Raw genomic sequence first — 20,300 nt, forward strand, 5'->3', positions numbered from 1 at the left:
TAAAGTGCTTTCTTCCCTCCTTCCACCGCTGGGCAATGTCTCGACTGAAATTCAACACTGAGCAATAAAAGAAACTATGAGCGTTGGCCACAGCCGAAAGAAAGTGCCTCGTGGCCTCAAACCTGCCCTCTACTGGATGGAGAAGGAGTCGCAAGGATCCAGCTAATGAGTGTTCATTTGGCTTGACGGAGAAAGCAGTCCAGTGCCATGGGGCGCTGGCTGCCCGCTGCGGTATTTTCAATCACAGTGTTACGTCCTAGGAGTCTGTGGGGAAGAGCATCGCCTCGGATAGTTTTTCAAAATGGCCACCCCCTCCAGTCTGGGGCTAAGCACGAGGGTGCTAGGGCCTTCCACTAGTGGGCCCCAAGGAGCCAGACCTGGGGGTCCCCAAAAACAGTCGGCTGGGTTCAGAAGGGGCTACACATGGTGCCCATCCACATCTCCCCATGGTGAGGCGGAGTTGGTGCTGAACTTACACCAGGTTTCCAGCCGGAGCGGACAGAGGAGCCCTGCTACCTCTCAGGATGGGGGTCAAGGTGAATGGACGACGTGGGGGAGAGAAGCTGGCTGTTTCTGACCAGGGACTGTCCGATCACAGCTTTCCACTACACCCACCTGCATCCCCAGGACTACGCAGGGCTGTTACACCCCTTCCTTGGTTCCTTAAGGGCTCATGGGAAGCTGGAGAAACGCTCTCTCTGCTTTGTCCCTGACTGCATCTTACCCAAGAGATGGCTAGCGTCGGCCTCCAGCCAAACAGGGCCACGAAACGCCCTCCCACGCCTGCCCCACCCATGGCTAACGGCTCAGTGGCACACTAGGGAAGGCTCCCCGCTTCTCAGCAGAAGGATTAACTGCCCTCCACGCCCCCACTTCCCTGGGCTGCTGGCCGTTGGGGTACCCCCCGTCCCTAGGTATAGCGACCTACGTACAGACATTTAAAAGGAGGCAAAGCCCGGCCTGGTCCGGAGACCACTGCACACCTAGGGGACCCTGGCATCCCAGGAGCTTAAAAAGGAGACCACTCTTCCACTGCGATCTAAGCACCCCAGGAGAACCGCGGTGGCAGCAAAAAGTGATGTTTCTTAGACAGAGGCCAGTGCACGTTGTGGGGGTACGGGGGGGGCAGCTCCCCCCGTAACTGATCCACCGGACAGCTGTTCTACCGGAGGTGAGTGCCTGGCCAGCCGCACTGGTCCCCGCTCCGCGGGAAGCTGCTCGGTACTTGCTAAGCCAACCTCATGGCTGGGCGAGGTCGACCTCCCTAGGGATGTGTGGGGTGAGGGGCAGTTCGCTGCGGCGGGTGCATCATTTGTCCTCTTGGGTGGTGCTAGAAGCAATGGTGGGCTGCAGGCGTGGCTCAGCTGGGTGTCTGTTTCAGTGCTTCCCTCCAGCCTGGGAGAATTGGGGCCTTCCTGGAGGCCTGTGGGGGGGGTCTACCCGGCGCTGCAGACAGAGAGAGGAACCTTGGAGACTACTAGCTAGGGAAGGGGGCGGAGGGGGGGAGATATTTGATGTCGCACACAATGGCACACGAAGGAGTTGGCAATGTTTGTTTGGCGCGGTCCGTTCCCGGTCATTAGAACAGGTTTGTCTTGAGGGCGTTGGGCTTCCTGTGGAAGGAGGAGAGGACGCCGGAGAAAGGTCCTGGCATGGCCTCGGCCGGCTGCCACGCCTTCAGGAGCTCCGCCGTGTTGGTGGCACCGTTGCTGGTGCTGACCCCTGGCCAGATGGGAGCCTTTAAGGACTGGGCGGCGTGGCTGGGTCCGAGGCCCTGCCCCGTGCCGGGGCTGGGGCTCAGGCTGCTCCCGGGGCTGTTGAGGCTGCCCGTGGTGGGCAGCGAAGCGGTGCTGTCCGGGGTGGGGCTGCAGTTGGACTCCTTGGACTCGTCGTCTTCCGAAGAGGAGCGCGGGTCAGATTTCTTGTTGGCCGAGGAGCCTCCATTCACCCCCTTGGCGTTTGCCGCCCGTTCTTGCTTGCGGAACTTGGCGCGTCGGTTCTGGAACCAAACCTGGATGGGGTGAGGGGTGGGATGGTGACCGGAAGTGGGAGGGTGGGGAGAGAAAAACCAAGTCAAGCAAGGAAAGAGGGATCCACCCACAACCTAATCGGCTGTCTCTTGAACGATGGAATCACAGTAAGGCTTAATAATGATTTCACTTGCACCTCTATGGCACCTTCCATCTGAGGATCTCCATCCAACCGCCTATACAAATCCCCGCTTCTTGATCAGATTTCCCAAAGACAGCAGGGCCCGGATCCTCAAAGGTATTTAAGCACCTAACTCCCATTAACATCACTTGGAGTTAGGTGCCCAAATACTGCAGTATATTGAAAACTGTATTAAAATTGTAAGCTGGTATTTTAAATGCTCAGGAAGTTTTCCTGATCCTGCTTGTAGGCTAGGGGGCTCTGCAGGGAAGTGTTCAAGCAGGCCTAGCTAGCAGCAATCCATCCAGAATAAGGTGGGGTGAGTTGCACCTCTGCCTCAGTGAGCAGCCTGCTTTCTCTCTCTCTTTCTCTTTGGTTCTTGTGTGTTATCCTTGTGAATTCTAATCCATAAAGCAGTGTTACGTTGCAACCTTCCAGCCAAGGATTTAGGTTTTTCTCTAACTGCTCTGTGTGCGTGCCATGAACATAACAAATGCCTTTCAGGATCTGGGGGCTAGGTTAACGGAGGTGCTCAGTGCATCTCAGGAAGGGACCAGACACTTTTGGTCTTGAAAGCACCATGTGACACAATAGGGATAGATGGTCATTGATGGTGCTGATGGGCATTTCATTCAATGCTGTCTTCTCTGGGGTGGGCTATGCATTGCGGGTTGAGTTTAAAGGAGGGGTTTGAGTGGAGATTGGGTGGTTGTTGGCTACACCAGGTGATTGTAGTCACTGTAAAATTCTAGTCCTTTTTCTTTAGTGTTGGAAATTTACCAGCCGTTCATTTCATGGATAGGCTGTTGTTTCTTTTATTATTATTACTGGCAGTGTTGCCAACTCTCACGATGTTCATAGAATCACAGAAATGTCAAACAGGAAGGGACCTGGCGAGGTCATCAAGTCCAGCCCCCTGCGCCAAGTAAATCTAGACCACTGGTTCTCAACCTGCAGCCCAGTCAGCCCACAGCTGCGGCCATGTGACATCCTCAGGGCCATATAGATAGTATATATATTGTGGGCCCACGTAACTCAGAGCAAGCTGCGTATGTGGCCCACAATGGCACGTAGATTGAGAACCACTGGCCTAGACTATCCCTGACAGGGGTTTGCCCAACCTGGTCTTACAAACCTCCAATGACGGGGATTCCACAGCCTCCCTTGGAAGCCTGTTCCAGAGATAACAACCCTTAGAGCCAGACAGGTTCTCCTATTAGCTAACCTAAATCTCCCTGGCTGCAGGTTAAGCTGGTTGTGTCTGATTGTACAGTCAGTGGGCATAAAGAACAACTGACCATCGTCTTTTTCATAACAGCCGGTAACGTATTTTCTCCTGGGAGGGGAAGTGACTTGTCCCAGTCTCACAATCGCTGATGTTTTTTCTTAAAGCTCCAGTTCCTGGAGTCAAGAGATTGTGAATCTCAACTTTCTTTTTAATAAATAAATAAATAAATAAATAAACAAAGGCTTGGAAAGCTCCAAGGCAAATAAGATCCCAATTTAAAAAAAAAAATCTAATGATTTGGGGGCCTGAGGTCTGATTTGTGAACATTTGTATTGCAATAGAGCCAGGAGACACTCTCCGCCCCCCCCCAGCATGAGCCAAGTGCTGGGTGCACCGATAACAAACAGACGGTCTCTGGCCTGAAAAGCGTATGCTCTGTGCACTCTTGTGGCACAGGGGGCTGGTAGTTTTCGCTGTGCCCGCCCACGCACTGACGGGTTGTACTGGAATGTAGTTATTGGCCCTTTCAGCATGAGCACCGGATTCTCCATGGAATTTCCTGGATTTTCCGGCGTTGCTGAGAGCAGAACTGGGCTCCGAGAAATGATTGTTACGGTTACATCAACGAAAAGGCCTTTCCTTCCCCTGCCTTTATTCTTATGTATTAGTACGTTCCAGTAGCACCTGGAGGGCTCAGCCGAGGTCAGGCTCCCTTGTGTACAGCCCCACGCTGAGTCCGTGTTCTGAAGCACCTAGTTCCACTCGCTCTCGCCCTGTGTAAATCAGGAGTAACCCTGAGTGTGAGGGGAGAATCAAGCCCTTTGTCTCCTGTCTCTGTCCCTGCCTATCTCTCTTCCCAAAGCCCATTTTGATGCCCACCACTGAAAAATAAAATCTCAATTTACTAGCATCTGCTCCTACTTCTTATATTTCGCCGTGGCTTTTTTCCGTGGCTGGGCTTAGCTGACTCTGTGTGGCTGTGGCTCCCTCTCGTGGTCGACCCAGGGGCAGATAAGAGATCGACCCAGGGGCTGCTACACACAACCAGCGGCCCCTCCAGATCAAGTGCAAAGGCTGGTGCTAAAGGCCCTGGGTCTGAGCGCTGCAGCCCACCTGGCCGTAGTTTGTGACACAGGGATGTTTGCACAGGGACAGAAGCTTTGCTTCCTCAGCCGTTTGTCTGCTCCTGCTGCTTGCACTGCAGCCACCGGGCTCGGTAACGGTGCAGCCATCTCACAGCGGAGTTACAAGCTCGCACGCAGCCTGCGATGGCTTTGGGTAGGGACTAGAGAGGGCTGTGGCTGAGCCAGCCCCCAGCTCTGGAGCCAGACTGGTTTGGGCCGAGTGAGAAGAGCCTGTTTTCTAAGAGGAGCTGGTGCTTGGTGCAGAGGTTCCCCGCCACACGAGGCGAAGCGGAGCCGCTAGTGAGCAGCCCAGTCAGAGCTCACGGGGCCCACAGCCGGCGTGGCCTTTTCTCGGCAGCTAACCCCCGGGGAAATGGGCTGGGTGGGGCTGAATGGCGCTAAGCCGGCATTGCTCCTCCAGGCGGATCAGCCGCATGGCATCTGCGGGTCTGCTGGCCCTAGGATGGGAGATGAGGGCAGGCAGTGATCGGCCAGGCCAGGCCAGGCCTGCTGCTGAGACCCACTGTGATGCCATTGTGCCAGGACAGCCACCGATGCTGGGTGTTTTACGAGAGGGAATTTGCAAGGGGGAGGGTTTAACCCCCCCACATACACACGCACACCCGCCCTTCTGGTCCTAATTGGCATCACTCAGCGGAGAGAGCCAGGACAAGGACTGAATGGGCACAGGGACCTGCTGGGACTGTGTAACCAGCTCCTGACGCCTAATTAAAGGTAACGCTAAATGAGGATCCTTAGGGAATAAGCATGAGAGTCAGGAGTCATGGGGTCTTTTCCCAGCTGACCCTGGCTATGTCCCTTGCCCAGCTACTGCCTCAGTTTCCCCATCTGTCCAACATGGATAATGGGCCTTGTCACCTGGGTAAAGGGCTTTGAGTTCAGTGGACGAGGAGTGCTAACCCTAGTCTGGGTGTCTGCTGGCTAGTACTTCAAGGGCACGTAGTGGGGGTGGCCCCTTCGGCACAAAGCCAGGGGCTGCTGCCCAGACACCAGGCCCCTGCACTGTTGGGCCAGCTCCTTTCCCCAGTGCTTCGTTCCCAGAAAACATAAAAGGCAGCTCCTTTGCCCCAGGAGCGACCACTTCCAGAGACGAGCTCCAGATTATCCTGCCTGCCTGTCAGAAGCACCAAGCGAGACAGACCCAGTCCCCACGGTCCCTGCCTTCCAGCCGGTGACAAGCGGTTCTTTCAAGCCCTGCTCACCTATGAGGGAGGAGGCCACCTGCTGAACGGGTGTCTGAACAGGGCAGGGACCTGCTGTTGTATCAAAACGCAGAGCCCTAGTCTGCGCCAGGCTCTGCCGAAGGTCTGCTGCCCTGGGATGGCTCAGTACAGGATAATTCGTAAGTGGGCTGAGGTCACATTGGATTGATACCCCGAGTGTTCACGGGGCAGGAGCTGAGCCGTGACTTTGGGCCTGATTCAGGAAAGGCTCCGCCTTCAGAAATTCATAGCGTCTAAGGCCGGATGGGACCCCTGTGATCCTGTTGTCTGCTCCCGCATAGATCCCAGACCAGAGAACCAACCCAGGGATTCTGGCACCAGGCCCACAACTTCTGATGGAGCCAGAGCGTCGCTTTTAGACAAACAGCCAGTCTTGATTTAAAGACGTCAGGGGATGGCGAATCCATCACATCACTAGGCAAGTTGCTCTAACGGTTAATTACCCTCCTGGTGGAAAAATGGTGCACCTATTGCATGTTGCTCAGGAAAGCACTTGCTTAAGGTTAAACGTGCTCTCCTAAACAGGGATATGCTCCTGAACTGGGGCCTTGACCTGCAGGCTACTAACTAGGGATGATTCTCTTCTGGAATCTGGGACCGGGTCTTCACATGTGCTTATGCAGCGCCCGACCCAATGGGGCCCAGATCTGGCCAGCTATCTGGCAGAGCTAAACCCAGGCGTCCTGACCACCAGTCCCTGTGCTGCATAATGCTCCATCTAGTGACACATACAGCCTCAATCCGAGCAGCTGCTTAGTATTTATTCTCATATCCTTGTATTCGGCATCATTATTTTGACGGGGTTACTGGCCTCCTGAATGGGGGCAAGCAATAGATGGAACAGAGCTTGATTTTAGCAAGGCTTTTGACACAATCCCACGTGGCAGTCTGGTGAGCAAAGTAGGGAAATGTGGTTTAGATGGAATTATTCGGTGGGTGCACACATGGTTAAAAACCATATCCAAGGCGTAGTTATCAATGGTTTCCTGTCAAACTGGGAGGACGTATCTACTAGGGGGGTCTGTCCTGGGTCAGGGGCTATTCAATATTTTCATTAATGACTTGGATAATGGAGTGGAAAGGATGCTTATGAGATCTGTGGATGACACCAAGCTGGGAGGGGTTGTAAGCGCTTTGGAGGACCGGGTTAGAATTCAAACTGACCTCAACACATTGATCTGCAAACAACCAGATGAAATTCTATAAAGACAAGTGCAAAGTACTACACTTAGGAAGAAAAAATCAAATGCACTACTGCAAAATGGGAAATGACTCGCTAGACAGTACTAGTGCAGAAAAAGAGCGGAGGGTTTTTGGAGATCACAAACTGAATATGAGCCAACGATGTGATGCAGGTACAAAAAGGCGGATACCATTTTGGGGCGTGTTAACAGAAGTGTCGTACGTAAGACACATGTTCACTGAAGGTCAGACAAGAAATAATGGACTTTAATCTTCAGCCAGGGAGATTTAGGTCAGATATTAGGAATAACTTTGTAACTCTTGAGAGGAGTGAAGCTTTGCAATAGGCTTCCACGGGAGGTTGTGGAATCCCTGTCACTGGAGGTTGGTAAGACCAGGCTGGACAAACCCCTGTTAGGGCCGGTCTAGGTTTACTTGGCCCTGCTTCAGCGCAGAGGGATAGATTAGGTGACTTCTCAGGATCCCTTCCAGCATGACACATCTGTGGTTCTATGATTATAAACCCACCTTGGGAGGTAGGGAAATATTATCATTTTACAGGTGGGGAACTGGGGCACAGAGACCCCCCAGTTGAGGAAAGCAATGCGGCAGGTGCTTAACTTCAAGTAGATTTTAAGTCCCAACAAAGTGAATAGGACAGAGGTACCGGCTTAAAATTAAGAAGCTGCTTAAGAGCTTTGTTGAATAGGGGCCCGAAACAAGGGCAGGGTGAAACAATGGTTAGCACACGCAACTGAGTGCTAAGCCTCCTCGATTCTATTCCTGGCATTGCCACTAACTCACTGTGTGAGCTGGACAAGTCACAGTCTTGCTCCTTGCCTCGGTTTCCCCATTTGCGCAATGGGGTGATGACACTGTCCTACCTCCCAGGGATGGTGTGAAGCTTGACTCCCTAATGTCTGTAAGGCACTTTGAGATCCTTGCATGGAAGGTGCTAGATAAAAGGGTTAGTGCATTTCAGGGAAGAGCTGTGTAATGAATATCCAGCCACATCGTGTCTAACTGGGCTGGGCTGGGCTTACCTGGACCCTGGCTTCAGTGAGGTCGATCTTCAGCGCCAGCTCCTCCCGGGTGTAGATGTCTGGATAGTGAGTCTCAGCAAAGACCCTCTCCAGCTCCTTCAGCTGGGAGCTGGTGAACGTGGTCCTGATCCTTCTCTGCTTTCTCTTCTCATTGATGCCGGAGGGGTCCGAGAAGAACTTGTAGGGAACTGAAGGGGAGAGAGGGGAAGACAGTGGTGGGGGGGGGGGAGCTTTACTTAGCAGAAAAACATTAGCGGGTCTGAGAGCAGAGAGTGCAGTTAAAGGGGGAATATGTCTAGAGCTATCTCTAGGTTATAGCTATGGGACAGGAATAGCAAGTCACAACGGTATTTACAAAGGACTGTATCCAACTCCCACTGGCTTGGGTTCCTAACTCACTTAGGCTATTATGACACACCCAGCCTTGCTAATTGTTACCGTATCAATAGTGCATTAGCTAACAACTCTTACATTGTTGACTATTGTTTAATTATTATGCATTTGACTATTAATCTAATTCATATTGTCTATGATGCTGTGCTTTCTATTTTAATAATATTGCAGTTAGGGGTTTCTGTTCAAGTGTTACTGTTGGACTAACAAGTATTTTACTGTCGACTGTTGTTTGATTATCGCGCAGATAAGTACTATTTGGATTTGATCAGTGATTGCTTTGCTAACTATTGGTTTATAAATAGTAAATATGCGATTAATGGTTACCTCGCTACGATTTTTATGGTGGATCCATTTTTAATTTGTTAATTACTTTAAGACCTAAATATTCCATTATTATTCTTGTTTGATTGCTCTCTAGGAGCGTATGGAACAGTTATTTGGTTTATTCTTCGTTCATTAATAGTCTATTGTATTTTTGCCGTTCCAAAGATTTCCCTGTCGCTACACCATCTGATGCTGCATAACTATCCCAGAGGCTTTCTCTGTATGGGAAACATACTCCCGTGATAGTTTGGATCATGACTGCAGCATTTGCATAAGGGAAGACAAATGTCTTTGCTTTGTCGCCCTTGGGAAAGACTCAGAAGGAGCCGTCGGCGTTCAATTCGCCTGCGTCTCTCGGAAATACTCCGAAAGCCCCGCACCAGACTGAGACAGGGGCGAATGGTTTAAATGTCAAAATAGTCTGGTTGAGTGTCCGCCTCGCGAAAGCGACATCAGTGACAGCTGCGACCTGTGTCCACCTTGTGGGAACCCGGGGAGCGTGCCCCGGGACCGGCCCTGCCAAGTCACTGCTAGTCACGGGGCAAAAGACGGAGCACAGAGAAATACAATGAAATAGGGGGGGAAAGGTGGGAAACTAATTACAATCACCAGCAACTTGGCCCAGAGAGAGAAAAAATGTTTAATACAAGTTCGCTTACTAGGCAAATAGCTTGTTAAATAAAGAGATGATTAGATAGATAGATATAGATATAGATGAGGTGTATGGGGATAGATGAGGTGTATGGGGATAGATAGATAGATAGATAGATAGATAGATAGATAGATAGATAGATAGATAGATAGATAGATGAGGTGTATGGGGATAGATAGATAGATAGATAGATTAGATGAGGTGTATGGAGATAGATAGATAGATAGATAGATAGATAGATAGATAGATTAGATAGATGATGAGGTGTATGGGGATGAATAGATTCGATTCGATTCGATTGTATGGGGAGAGAGATTTATCTATATTTATAACGATAAATATCTTTGTTTCTACTGATAAAATATATACGTAGCTATATCTAAATATAGGTCACTGTATAGCTGGACATTTACATGTTACTCTTGCTATCGATGTAGATACATCCATATAATGTACGTGTCTCCCTATATCTCTAAGTCTGCACAGCCAGCTCGCTTCGAACCCCGGGCGGATTCTGTGACCATGTGTATTAGGAATTGTACCTAAAACGAGGGTCGGATCTATTTCTACAGGAGGGCGCCGAGGGGTGGGTTTGTCTCTCGGACGGACGTAGCATGAGAAAATCGGGTGGCGAGAGACCCTGCCGCTGTCAGGAGATTTCAATACTTTTGTGAATTACTAACACGGTCCGATCAGTGACAAACTGTCAGGAAACTGAGAGAAAGAGTTGTAAGGCGTGGACTGGAACAGCGTTGGCTTTGCAGTGAGCGCCGGTTTGTTACAGCTGGTCTCAGGCGGGTGCGATCCCTTCCCCAAACCAAACCCAACCCCTCAAGTCTCAAAATTAATAATTTCATAAAAAAAATTTCTAGAAGCCATTTCTGCAAATATTAAATTAGATTTCTTGATCTAATCCTCCAGTTGCTGTAACCTGATCACCCATTAATTTGTTTGGCTGTGAACACAGGGATACGGCTCCTTAACTCGATTAGTCGCCAAATCTTATATCTTTATAACTGCATTTTGCAAAATTGGTTTATACCTTTTTGTTTAAAAAAAAAACACAAACAAAAAACCGGGGGTGGGGTGGGGGGGAAGAGCCAACCCGATATAAAGAGATCTCGCGGCAGATTGCTGCGCAAAAAGCCCTCAGACCCTCGCCACACTTCTATCGGCTCAAATTTGCCTCGCATCTCAAGATCCTCCGGGTCCCCTGTAGACCCTTCTCTGGCTTGCTAGCACCTGGACATCTCGAGAACTTCCACTGCACCGTGTCCAGCTCCAGTCACACCCTGTCCCTCTCTGGCTTCAGTGTCACCGGGCTCGGGTCTTTACCTGTGGAGTAAGGCGAAGGCTGGTGGTCCCTCAGGGCCCCCAGGGTGCAGTTGGCCGTGCTGAGCGGCGGGCACCCAGGGTTGGTCCCAAAGCTGGTCCGGATGGGGCTGTACTGGAAAGCGTTCGGCTGGCTGCAGGAGCTGAAGTCGGCGTAGGCGGAGGCTTCCATCGCGGCCATGCAGGAGTCGTAGGAGTTGAGGTAGGAGTAATCCATTTTGTACATAGAGGAGGGCACAGGTGGATGGCCGGGGAGCTCGGAGGAGGGAGAGAAGCGAGGGAGGGGTTGGTCTCTGGAGTCCGAGCCGGGGCTCCAGCCTCAGCGCCCCGGGCTCCGGCTGCCACTCGAGCCGCTGCACCCCTCTTCCCAGCGCTTGGTCCTCCTGGCTCGGAAAGTTTCCCCTCGGCCTTTCCTGGATGCCTTGAGACGGTGCCTCTCCGCGCACCCCCGGCTGCCTGCCCCCCTTGGCTCGGAGCTCGCTCCTGCCGACTCGCCGCCCTGTGATATACTTGGCTGGGCCGGGGAGACAATGGGCAAGGCGTCGGTTGCTTTTGCATGACAATATCTCCGGAGTCTATCGGGGGCAGTAGGAACGGGGGGAAGCGCCTCCCACCCCGGTGCATCATTGATTCAGCCCTTAACCCTTTGTGGGTGGGGGCGGGGGGAGGCGGGAGAGGGGGAGGTGTCCTGCTGCTGGAGCCCAGAAACCCCAGCTTGAGTTGGGACGTCTCCGGCCCAAGCAGCAGATCGGACTTTTACAAAAACCCCTCCCCACCCCGCAGCCCCCACCCCACTGCGCCCTGGCTGCGGGGATGGACCCAGCGAAAGGACCTGGCTAAGCGAGCCGGGCCAGCGGCGTGGGGCTCGGGCCGCATGAGCCCGGGTTTTTAGAGCCACAGAGCCGCTCGGACTGGGGTTTCCATGGCTCGCCCAGGGCACAGGTCTTGGGGGACAGGCGGAAGGATCGGGGAGAGCCCCGACTTGCCCAGATCCCACTGAGAGCTGAGCCAAGGGCTCACACGGGGGCTTTCAAATGCCACAGAGGGGTCACCCCCCACCCGTCGGGTTTAACACAATCTACAGCCCGTTATTTCCTGCCCAAGCCCCGGAGATAGCACCCGCGGGACTCCCCTTGCGGGTACCAAAGACCAGTCCCGGGGGTCTCTCTCCCCTCTTGGACCCAACCGCTGCCCCGAACCCGGGTCCAACCCATGAAAACCCAGGAGAGACGTGGCGGGGTTGGAGAGTGTGAGGGAGAGAGAGAGTGAGGCCCCCGAGGATCGCCCCCCTCCAGCCGCACCCAGGCCTGGGACAAGCCTGTTATCCCCCCACCCACCCCACGCAGAGAGCTCAAGGCCCGATCCTCCCAGGGCAATGGGAGATTTCGGACGGGAGGACCTCGGGCATTCAGGATCGGGGCCTTCCGCTGGAAGCCCTCCTCCCCCGGCCAGCTCGAAGTTAACCCGCTCTCTGCTGCTTCAGCCGGGTGGGGAGCCCCGGAGCCCCCTCCCGCCCCTCTGCTGGGCGAAGCCACCCGCGGGGCCCCTCGCACCCCAGGCAGTATTAGAAGCAAAATGCACCTGTCCCAGGTGCGATCCCTGGGGCTGGGGGCTCCTGCCGGGCGCGGCGGGGAAAGATGCTGGCTAGCGCTTCAGTCCTTTCCTTTCCTTTCCTTTCCTTTCCTTTCCTTTCCTTTCCTTTCTTCTTGTCTTTCCTTTCCTTCCTTCCTTCCTTCCTTCTTTTCTTTTCTTTTCTTTTCTTTTCTTTTCTTTTCTTTTCTTTCTTTCTTTTCTAGCGCTTCCTTCCTTCCTTTCTTTTCTTTTCTTCCTTCCTTCCTTTATAGCACTTTTCTTTCTTTCTTTCTTTCTTTCTTTCTTTCTTTCTTTCTTTCTTTCTTTCTCAGGCGTCTCTTCCCACCTGGCCCCTCGGCTCCCTCCCCCCAATCCGAGATGTCTAGAAAAGGAGAGCCCCCACCCCTCACCCCATGTTTGGTTTATTTCCCTTCTCTGGCTTCCCAGCGCTTGGTTTCGTTTGTGCTGTTCCCGATATTCAGACTCTTTCCCCCTAATCCCGCCCCCTCAAGACTCCAGATTATTGCGGGGGCGGGGGGGAAGCGGGGGCCCTTATGCTTGTGTTTTATTCCCTGGATCGAACCGAGCGGGTCTGACTCGGGAGACACCGGAGCTGTTCCCGCCGGGCGGAGATCAGGGGCTAAACGGGGCAGGGAAATTGCGATGAAAACAAAATCTGGCCAGCCCAGTAGCCGAGGGAGCGGGTTTGGGGGCGGACCCGTCCTAGACACGTTCCCCCAACGAACCCCTGCCCCGGGGGCGGCAAATCTACCAGCCGGCCTGGCAGGGAGCGTCCCCCCTCCCCACCCGCGCTGGGAGAGACCCTCGCGCTTTTTCCTTTGGGGGAGTGAAAGCGAGAAGCGGGGCTGTCGGGGGAGCCCCGAGGGGCTGTTGTACAAACTCGGGCGGGCGGGCTGAGCAGGGGGGACCCGTCCTGGCCAGGGGTTAGAGTTTGGGCACTGGACCAGCGGAGTACGGGCGGGAGCGGACTCCGGGGGGTTCGGATCTCGCTGCAGACACAAGGGCCTGGAGCGGGGGCGCAGTTCGGATCCCGGCGGCAGGAAAGGGCCTCTGGGGCTTGGGTGGGGGCCCTGGGGTGCGCTGGGAACTGGACTAGAGGCTGTTTACATGGAGCATTGGGGGAGGGGGATAGATCCGTGGGGGAGGGGTCTGGCTGGCTGATATCGAGGTGGGGGGGTATTTTTGGTTATTCCGGGGGTAGCGCGGGGGTGGGTATTTTGCCCCTGCGGCCATGAGCCGGTTCCTGTGGCCGTGAATCCCTTTCAGAGACAAATCTCTCCCGTCACTCAGTCTTCCCGCTAAGCAGCCCTGCCCTGCCCTGCCCTGCCAAACAGCCCTGCCCCAGTGCGAGCAGCCCCCTCTTCCCCATCAGTGGGGCTGTTTGGTTACCGTGAGCGGCTTCCCGGTCTCCATTTACACCCCCCTATCGAAGGGAGAGGGGACCACGTGCGGGTGGGGGGAGGGAGGGAGGTCCACCTCCCGGGGGGGGGGGGCGACTCCAGGCCTGGGCCCGGACGGGGTGGGGGGTGAAGGCCCGGGGAGCTGAAGGAAGGGCCCCCACCCCACCCCCAGTGCAGAGGGCGGAGGCGGCGCCTTGCCCTCTTGTCAGTTTCAGCAGCCCCCGTCTCCCCGCGGGTCCCATGTCACGCGTGGCGGTGGCGCCGGGCGGGGCGAGGGGCGATCGGGGGCCTGGCGCAGCAGAAGGCCGAGGACCCCCGCCCCGCAGCCCCTCGCCCAGGCTGCGGTGCCCCGTGCGCCCTGCGGGAGGCGGGGTCGGTCTGGCTCCAGCGCCAGGGAACGAGCCGAGCTGGAGCGAGAGGAGACGGGGCCAGGAGACGGCACCTGACCTGGGACCAAGGCGGAGCCGGCTGGCGGCTCTGCTGCAGGAGAGGACTTTACAGATACCGCAAAGCCACCCCCTGCACCCAGCCCGGCCACTGGGCACCCACTGCACCCGGCCTGGCCACCCCGCGCCCCCTGCACCCAGCCCGGCCACCCCATGCACCCGGCACCCAGCCGGTCATTGGGCACCCACTGCACCCAGCCTGGCCACCCCGCGCCCCCTGCACCCAGCCCGGCCACCCCGCGCCCCCTGCACCCAGCCCGGCCACCCCATGCACCCGGCACCCAGCCGGTCATTGGGCACCCACTGCACCCAGTCTGGCCACTGCACACCCACTGCACCCAGCCTGGCCACCCCGCGCCCCCTGCACCCAGCCCGGCCACCCCATGCACCCGGCACCCAGCCGGTCATTGGGCACCCACTGCACCCAGTCTGGCCACTGCACACCCACTGCACCCAGCCTGGCCACCCCGCGCCCCCTGCACCCAGCCCGGCCACCCCATGCACCCGGCACCCAGCCGGTCATTGGGCACCCACTGCACCCAGCCTGGCCACCCCACACCCACTGCAACCAACCTGGCCACCCCACGCCCCTGCACCCAGCCCGGCCATTGGGCACCCACTGCACCCAGCCTGGCCACCCCATGCGCCCTGCAACCAATCTGGCCACCCCGCGCCCCCTGCACCCAGCCCGGCCATTGGGCACCCACTACACCCAGCCTGGCCACCCCATGTCCACTGCACCCAGCCTGGCCACCCCATGCCCACTGCAACCAACTTGGCCACCCTGTGCCCATTGCACCCAGCCTGGGAACCCCATGCCCATTGCACCCAGCATGGCCACCCCATGCCCATTGAACCAGAATGACCACCCTGTGCCCACTGCAACCAATCTGGCTGCCCTGCGCCCTCTGCACCCAGAGATGCCACCCCATGCCCATCACACCCAGCATGGCCACCCTCTGCCCATTGCACCCAGCCTGACCGCCCCACGCCCATTGCACCCAGCATGGCCACCCCACCCCTGTGCCCATCTGGCAGACCCAGTACGGCCACCGCCCCCTTCAAACGACTCATTGTGCCCACCGCGCCCAGCCCATAATGCCATCAGACCGAACCACCAGATGTGCACATCTCTGACCCAGGATTATGGACACTCCATCACCATAACAATCACCCCCCATCCCTCGCTCGGTCAGCTGCTGCATCACTGACCTCAGCTCTCTGGGGGCCAGCTCAGCTGCAGAGAGGAGGTAGCAAACATGAGTTTAGTGTCCTGTCAAGAGCGCTTTGGGCAGATCCGGAGCTTCCATGCTCCCTGTCTTGTGAACCAGGGGCCAGTCAATGATGTTAAAGGGTGGCAAATTCAAAGTCATAAAAGGAAATGCTTTTTCATGCATAGCACAGTTAGACTGTGGAACTCATGGCCACATGAGGTTGTTGAGGCCAAAAACTCAGCAAGATCCAAAAACGTGCTGGACATTTCTATGGGTAACAAGAACATCCAGAGTTATAAGATGAGACAACAGAAACTGTGAAAGGGAGATTAAACCTCAGACTTCAGGATTTAAGCCAATCTTTCACTGTTAAGGTATGTCTACACTGAGGTCCCAAGTCAGCCACCACGGGCCAGTCGTGGGGGTTTCATTGCAGTGTAGACATGCCCTTAGAGGCGAGGATGAAACCAGATTATGCCCCAGCTGCTACTGCCAGGTTCTCCTTCCTTCCTCAGAGCTGGCTGATGCTGACTGCTGTCAGACACAGGGCCCCGGGCTAGCTGGAGCTCCTGGCTGAGCCAGCCTGGCAGGGCCCACGTCCCCTCAAATTGTTAGAAATAAAGAAAATGATGAGGACCTGACGCACCCACTCTCCCCCTTTGACAAAGCCGGCCTGGGTTCTCTTTTGGGAACGTAGGCAGTACAGATCGGATCAGAGGCGGCGTCAAGCTAATCCAGTATCTGCTCCCCATTGGCCAGTCCCAGCTGCTTCGGAGGTTGGGACAAGAAGCCCTGCACTAAACAGCTATGGGCTGACCATGGGGGAAATTTCTCTGTCATCCCTGTCAGTCAGGCACAGGCCCACAGCCTGGAGCAGATTGCTGAGGGGGTCAGGCAGTGCAGGGTGGGCTTGAAACTCCAGTGTCTGGAAAGAAACAAACAACCTGCAACTGACAGAATGGCAAATTCTGGGGGTCTCCTCTGATTAATCAACACAGAGCAGGAAAATCCAGGGGGGGAGATCTGTGGCTGTCTGGGCTGTATGTATGTGCATGTGAGAGAGAACACGCAGGGCGCACATGGGCTGCGTGTAGTCAGTGCACATAGTCATGGCTCCAGCTGGGGGTGCGGGCTCTGGGGTACGGCTGTCTGGGCACATGCAGTGTGGATGGATGAGCTTGTGCACGTTCACCAGACCTTTTCGCTTCCTTTGCAATCAGTGCCCTGCAGTCTGGGGCCGAGGCTGTTTACCAGCCTCGTCTTCTGCTTCCTCTTTAATACTGGGACACACTTCCATCCACGAAGGCACTTTTGGGTGGGAGCTTTTGGGTGGGAGGGAAGGGCAGATTGGAGAGTTTAAGTGAATAAACCACAAACTCGGCTCCTCCCCAACGTCTTAATTGTCTCCTAGAAGCAAATGAACAAAGTGTTCCCTGGTCCAGGCACAAAACTCCAGGCAGGGAGCAGATTGTTTCATTCAGCCTCCTTTTCCAATCACTCGTCCCCCTCCCATCCCCCCATCCATCCATCCATCCATCCATCCATCAATCCATCCATCCATCCATCTTGCAGCGGCCCCATGTCTATTCACGGCCTCTCTTGCATCCATGGCAAATCTGTCTTGGTTCATGTCAGCAAAGACATCTGCATCTCAGTCTCCCTCTTGGCCGTGTCTCCCCTCCCTTCAGTGTCCCTGCCCCCTTGCTCCAGCTTGCCTCAGCTTTGCTGATCAACGGCAGAGCAGCACAAGAAGTTGCTCAGAACCATTATTATGTTCCCTGAGGCTTGGCAGGAACATAGGGACTGGCTCAGCCCGCCGGCCCATCTAAGCAGTGCCCCGACTCTGACGGTGGCCAGCAACGCAAGGCATCAGAGGATGGCAGACAAAACCCTGCAGCGGGAAGTTCGATAATCATCCACCAGGGAAAGTTCTGGCCTGACCCCCATTAAGTTAGAGGTTGGCTCATGCCCTGGAGCATGAGGGTTAAAGAGATTTGGAGCGATGTTCCCTTCTCTCTTATACTCTCTTGGCCTATACGGGAAACACCCACTTGCTAACTGTGCTGTGGCTTCAGAGGCTGCCGTACGGATGTGGGATTGCTGTCACTGTCTCTGGGATGTGTCAGGCCTTCTGGTGCCGTTACTGTTGTGTCCCACTGTATTACGGTGGCCCCTAGCTGAGCTCAGGGTCCTCTCCTGTGAGGCACGGTATGTACATAGCAAAGGCCAGACCCTGCCCAAAGACCGGACACACTCAGTGCAAAAGAAGGGAGGGTTAGCCCCAGTGTACCCATGGGGAATTGAGGCAAAAGGCATTGATGGAAGAGCTGGGAACGGACCCAGCCCCTCGCCAGGGCAGCCCAGCACTATAATGCCAAGACCAGCCTTCGACTAAGTAACACACAAAAAGGAGAACGAAGCACTTTCTGTCTGGCCTGACCTGTCAGAACCTGGGTCTCCAGCTGTCAGACTCTGAGCTCTTTGCGGGGTTGAGGGGTTTAGGAGGGTGCTCCAAGCTGGGATCAAAGGGTTTGGAGGGCAGGAGGGGGCTCTGGGCTGGTGCAGAGGGTTGAGGTGCAGGGGAGGGGGAGGGCTCTGGCTGGACATGTGGGCTCGGGGGGGGGGCTGGGGATGAGGGGTTTGGGTTGCAGGAGGGGGCTCCAGGGTGGGACCGAGGGGTTCGGAGGGTGGAAGGGGGATCAGCTGGGGCTGGGGGTTGGGGCACGCGGGGTGTGGGTGAGGGTTCCAGCTGGGGGTGTGGGCTCTGGGGTGGGGCTGAGGATGAGAGGTTTGGAGGATGGGAGGGGGGTCAGGGCTGAGGCTGGGGCAGGGGGTTGGAGCCTGGGAAGGGGTCAGGGGTGCAGGATCTGGGCGGCACCTACCTCAAGCATCTCCCAGAAGCAGCGGCATGTCGCCCCCCTCCGGCTCCTATGCGTAAGGGCAGCCAGGTGGCTCTGAGCGCTGCTCCATCCACAGGTGCCACCCCCTCAGCTCCCATTTAGCCAATGGGAGCTGCGGGGGTGGCACTTGGGGCGGGGGCAGCGTGCAGAGCCCCCAGAGTGCCCCTATGCATAGGAGCCGGAGGGGGGACATGCCGCTGCTCCTGGGATCCACACGGCGCCACCAACTGGACAATCAACGGCCCGGTCAGCAGTGCCGACCGGAGCCGCCAGGATCCCATTTCACCGGGTTGAAAACCAGACACTGGTCACCCTAGGCGTCTGTCACTCAGCGTGTGTGACACAACGGGGGCCTGATCGCCGCTGGCTCCTGGCCTTTGCAGCCTTCCCAAGTTTTTCACACCGGGCTTTGGTGTAATACCAACGCAGGATGCGAACCCTCTGTGCGACAGGCCACTTTCCTTACACAGGAGGGAATAATAATCCCGTCCGCGGCCGGAAGGCCTAGGGCTGGGGGAATTCTCCGGCCTGTGCTCTGCTGGAACGTCAAGTGGCCCACCTAATGGCTCCTCTTGGCCCTACCAGCTATGCATCGGGACTGTGCAGACCCCCCTCCCGCCCCCACCCCCATCTTCCACACCAGTCTCTCTCTGTCCCCTGCAGACTGATCTGACTTTTGTCCCCACCTTTCTTTCGCCAGCTCCCCAGGAATGTTAAAAGTTGGCTCGTTAATACCCTGCTGGGCACCGATGAATGGTAAAGTCCAAGTTAAAGGCTTGGCCCCCTTTCAGAGACATCAGAGGAGGCATTAGGGAGGATTAGGGCCACTTTCAAGACAACCACTTTCACTAAAGAGGATTTAAAAGTCTAATTACTGGCCGGGCGAACGGCTTTGTCACCGCCTGGGCTGGGCGCTTTCAATGGTCCAATTGCTCCCTGGGATGCAGCCACGGGGGGTGGGGTGGGGGGGGAACTAGGGATCTGCCCCGGGCTTCCGGCAGCGAGGAGACCCTCTGCCGGGAGGCTCTAGCGAGCGAACGCTGGGCCCAGAGGCAGGGCTGCGAGGCAGGACGAGCCCCTCAGGGCGCTCTGGGCTAGAAGGTGTTGGGACATGGGGAATGGCTGCAGACAGTGACCTCACTAGGCTCCTCTGGTGTCACACATGGGCGAAGATCCTTGATCAGCCTCAGGATCCACCCTGCCTAGAATCAGCTTGGGCGGGGGGGGTGGGGGGGAGCCTGCCCTGCCCTGCCCTGCCCTGCCTCGCCTCGGGATCCTGTCCGGAGACAGCTGCTCTCTCACAGGACCCCTTCAGGGTGGGAGGGGGTGGGAACCTGCTGGCCCGAAGATCCACAGTCCACTTGGCCAGGAAACATGGCTTTGCCTTACATCTCCTCTGCTCCTCCGCCTGGATCTCTGCCCTAGATCCACTCTGCGGGGGGCAGGCTATTCTCCATTGGCTCTCTGCCCTAGATCCACTCTGCTGGGGGCAGGTTACTCTCCACTGGATCTCTGTCCTAGATCCACTCTAGAGGGGGCAGGCTATTCTCCATGGGATCTCTGCCCTAGATCCACTCTGCAGGGGGAGGCTATTCTCCACTGGATCTCTGCCCTAGATCCACTCTGCAGGGGGCAGGCTATTCTCCACTGGATCTCTTCCTTAGATCCACTCTGCTGGGGGCAGGCTACTCTCCACTAGATCTCTGCCCTAGATCCACTCTGTGGGGGGCAGGCTACTCTCCATGGGATCTCTGCCCTAGAAGGGGAGAGTGATTCCCTCCAGGATCCCAGAGCTACTCTGCCAGGGGATCCCATCCTCAGCTACCCTTTGCCAAGGACACCAGCGCATCCGTGGCTGCAGCTGGCTCGTAGGCCCAGGCTCGGAGAAGGGAGCTGTGCAAAGCCCGACAAGCTCCTTTGTGCATCTGGGGGCTGAGCCGGCTGCTAAAGACCTGTGTGACCCATCAGGGCAGCGCACAGATTGGTTTTTTTTTTTAAGTAACCTTCTCCCCTTCCCCTCCCCACCCCACCCCCAGCTGCTGTGGCTGGGTGCTGGCCTGGAACTGCTGTC

General features: G+C 56.0%; 1 protein-coding gene across 1 annotated transcript; it reads right to left on the reverse strand.

Moving 5' to 3' along the window:
- Positions 1–1,579: 1,579 nt before the first annotated feature.
- PHOX2A (paired like homeobox 2A) lies at positions 1,580–10,902 on the reverse strand. Its single transcript, XM_077841670.1, has 3 exons — positions 10,680–10,902; positions 7,973–8,160; positions 1,580–2,011 (listed from the first exon to the last, which is right to left on the reverse strand). The coding sequence occupies exons 1-3, from the start codon at positions 10,900–10,902 to the stop codon at positions 1,580–1,582; spliced, it is 843 nt and encodes a 280-aa protein (XP_077697796.1).
- Between the last annotated feature and the right edge of the window lie 9,398 nt (positions 10,903–20,300).

Source organism: Eretmochelys imbricata, chromosome 1, assembly GCF_965152235.1.
Source record: "Eretmochelys imbricata isolate rEreImb1 chromosome 1, rEreImb1.hap1, whole genome shotgun sequence".
NCBI lineage: Eukaryota > Metazoa > Chordata > Testudines > Cheloniidae > Eretmochelys > Eretmochelys imbricata.

Bases quoted from the DNA above. Each gene is read 5' to 3' on its own strand.
- PHOX2A (XM_077841670.1), bottom strand. From the start codon at position 10,902: ATGTACAAAATGGATTACTCCTACCTCAACTCCTACGACTCCTGCATG. The intron at 8,161-10,679 runs GTAAAGACCCGA...TCTCCCCTTCAG, and splicing joins GCCTTCGCCTTACTCCACAG to TTCCCTACAAGTTCTTCTCG. The intron at 2,012-7,972 runs GTAAGCCCAGCC...CACCCCATCCAG, and splicing joins TCACTGAAGCCAGGGTCCAG to GTTTGGTTCCAGAACCGACG.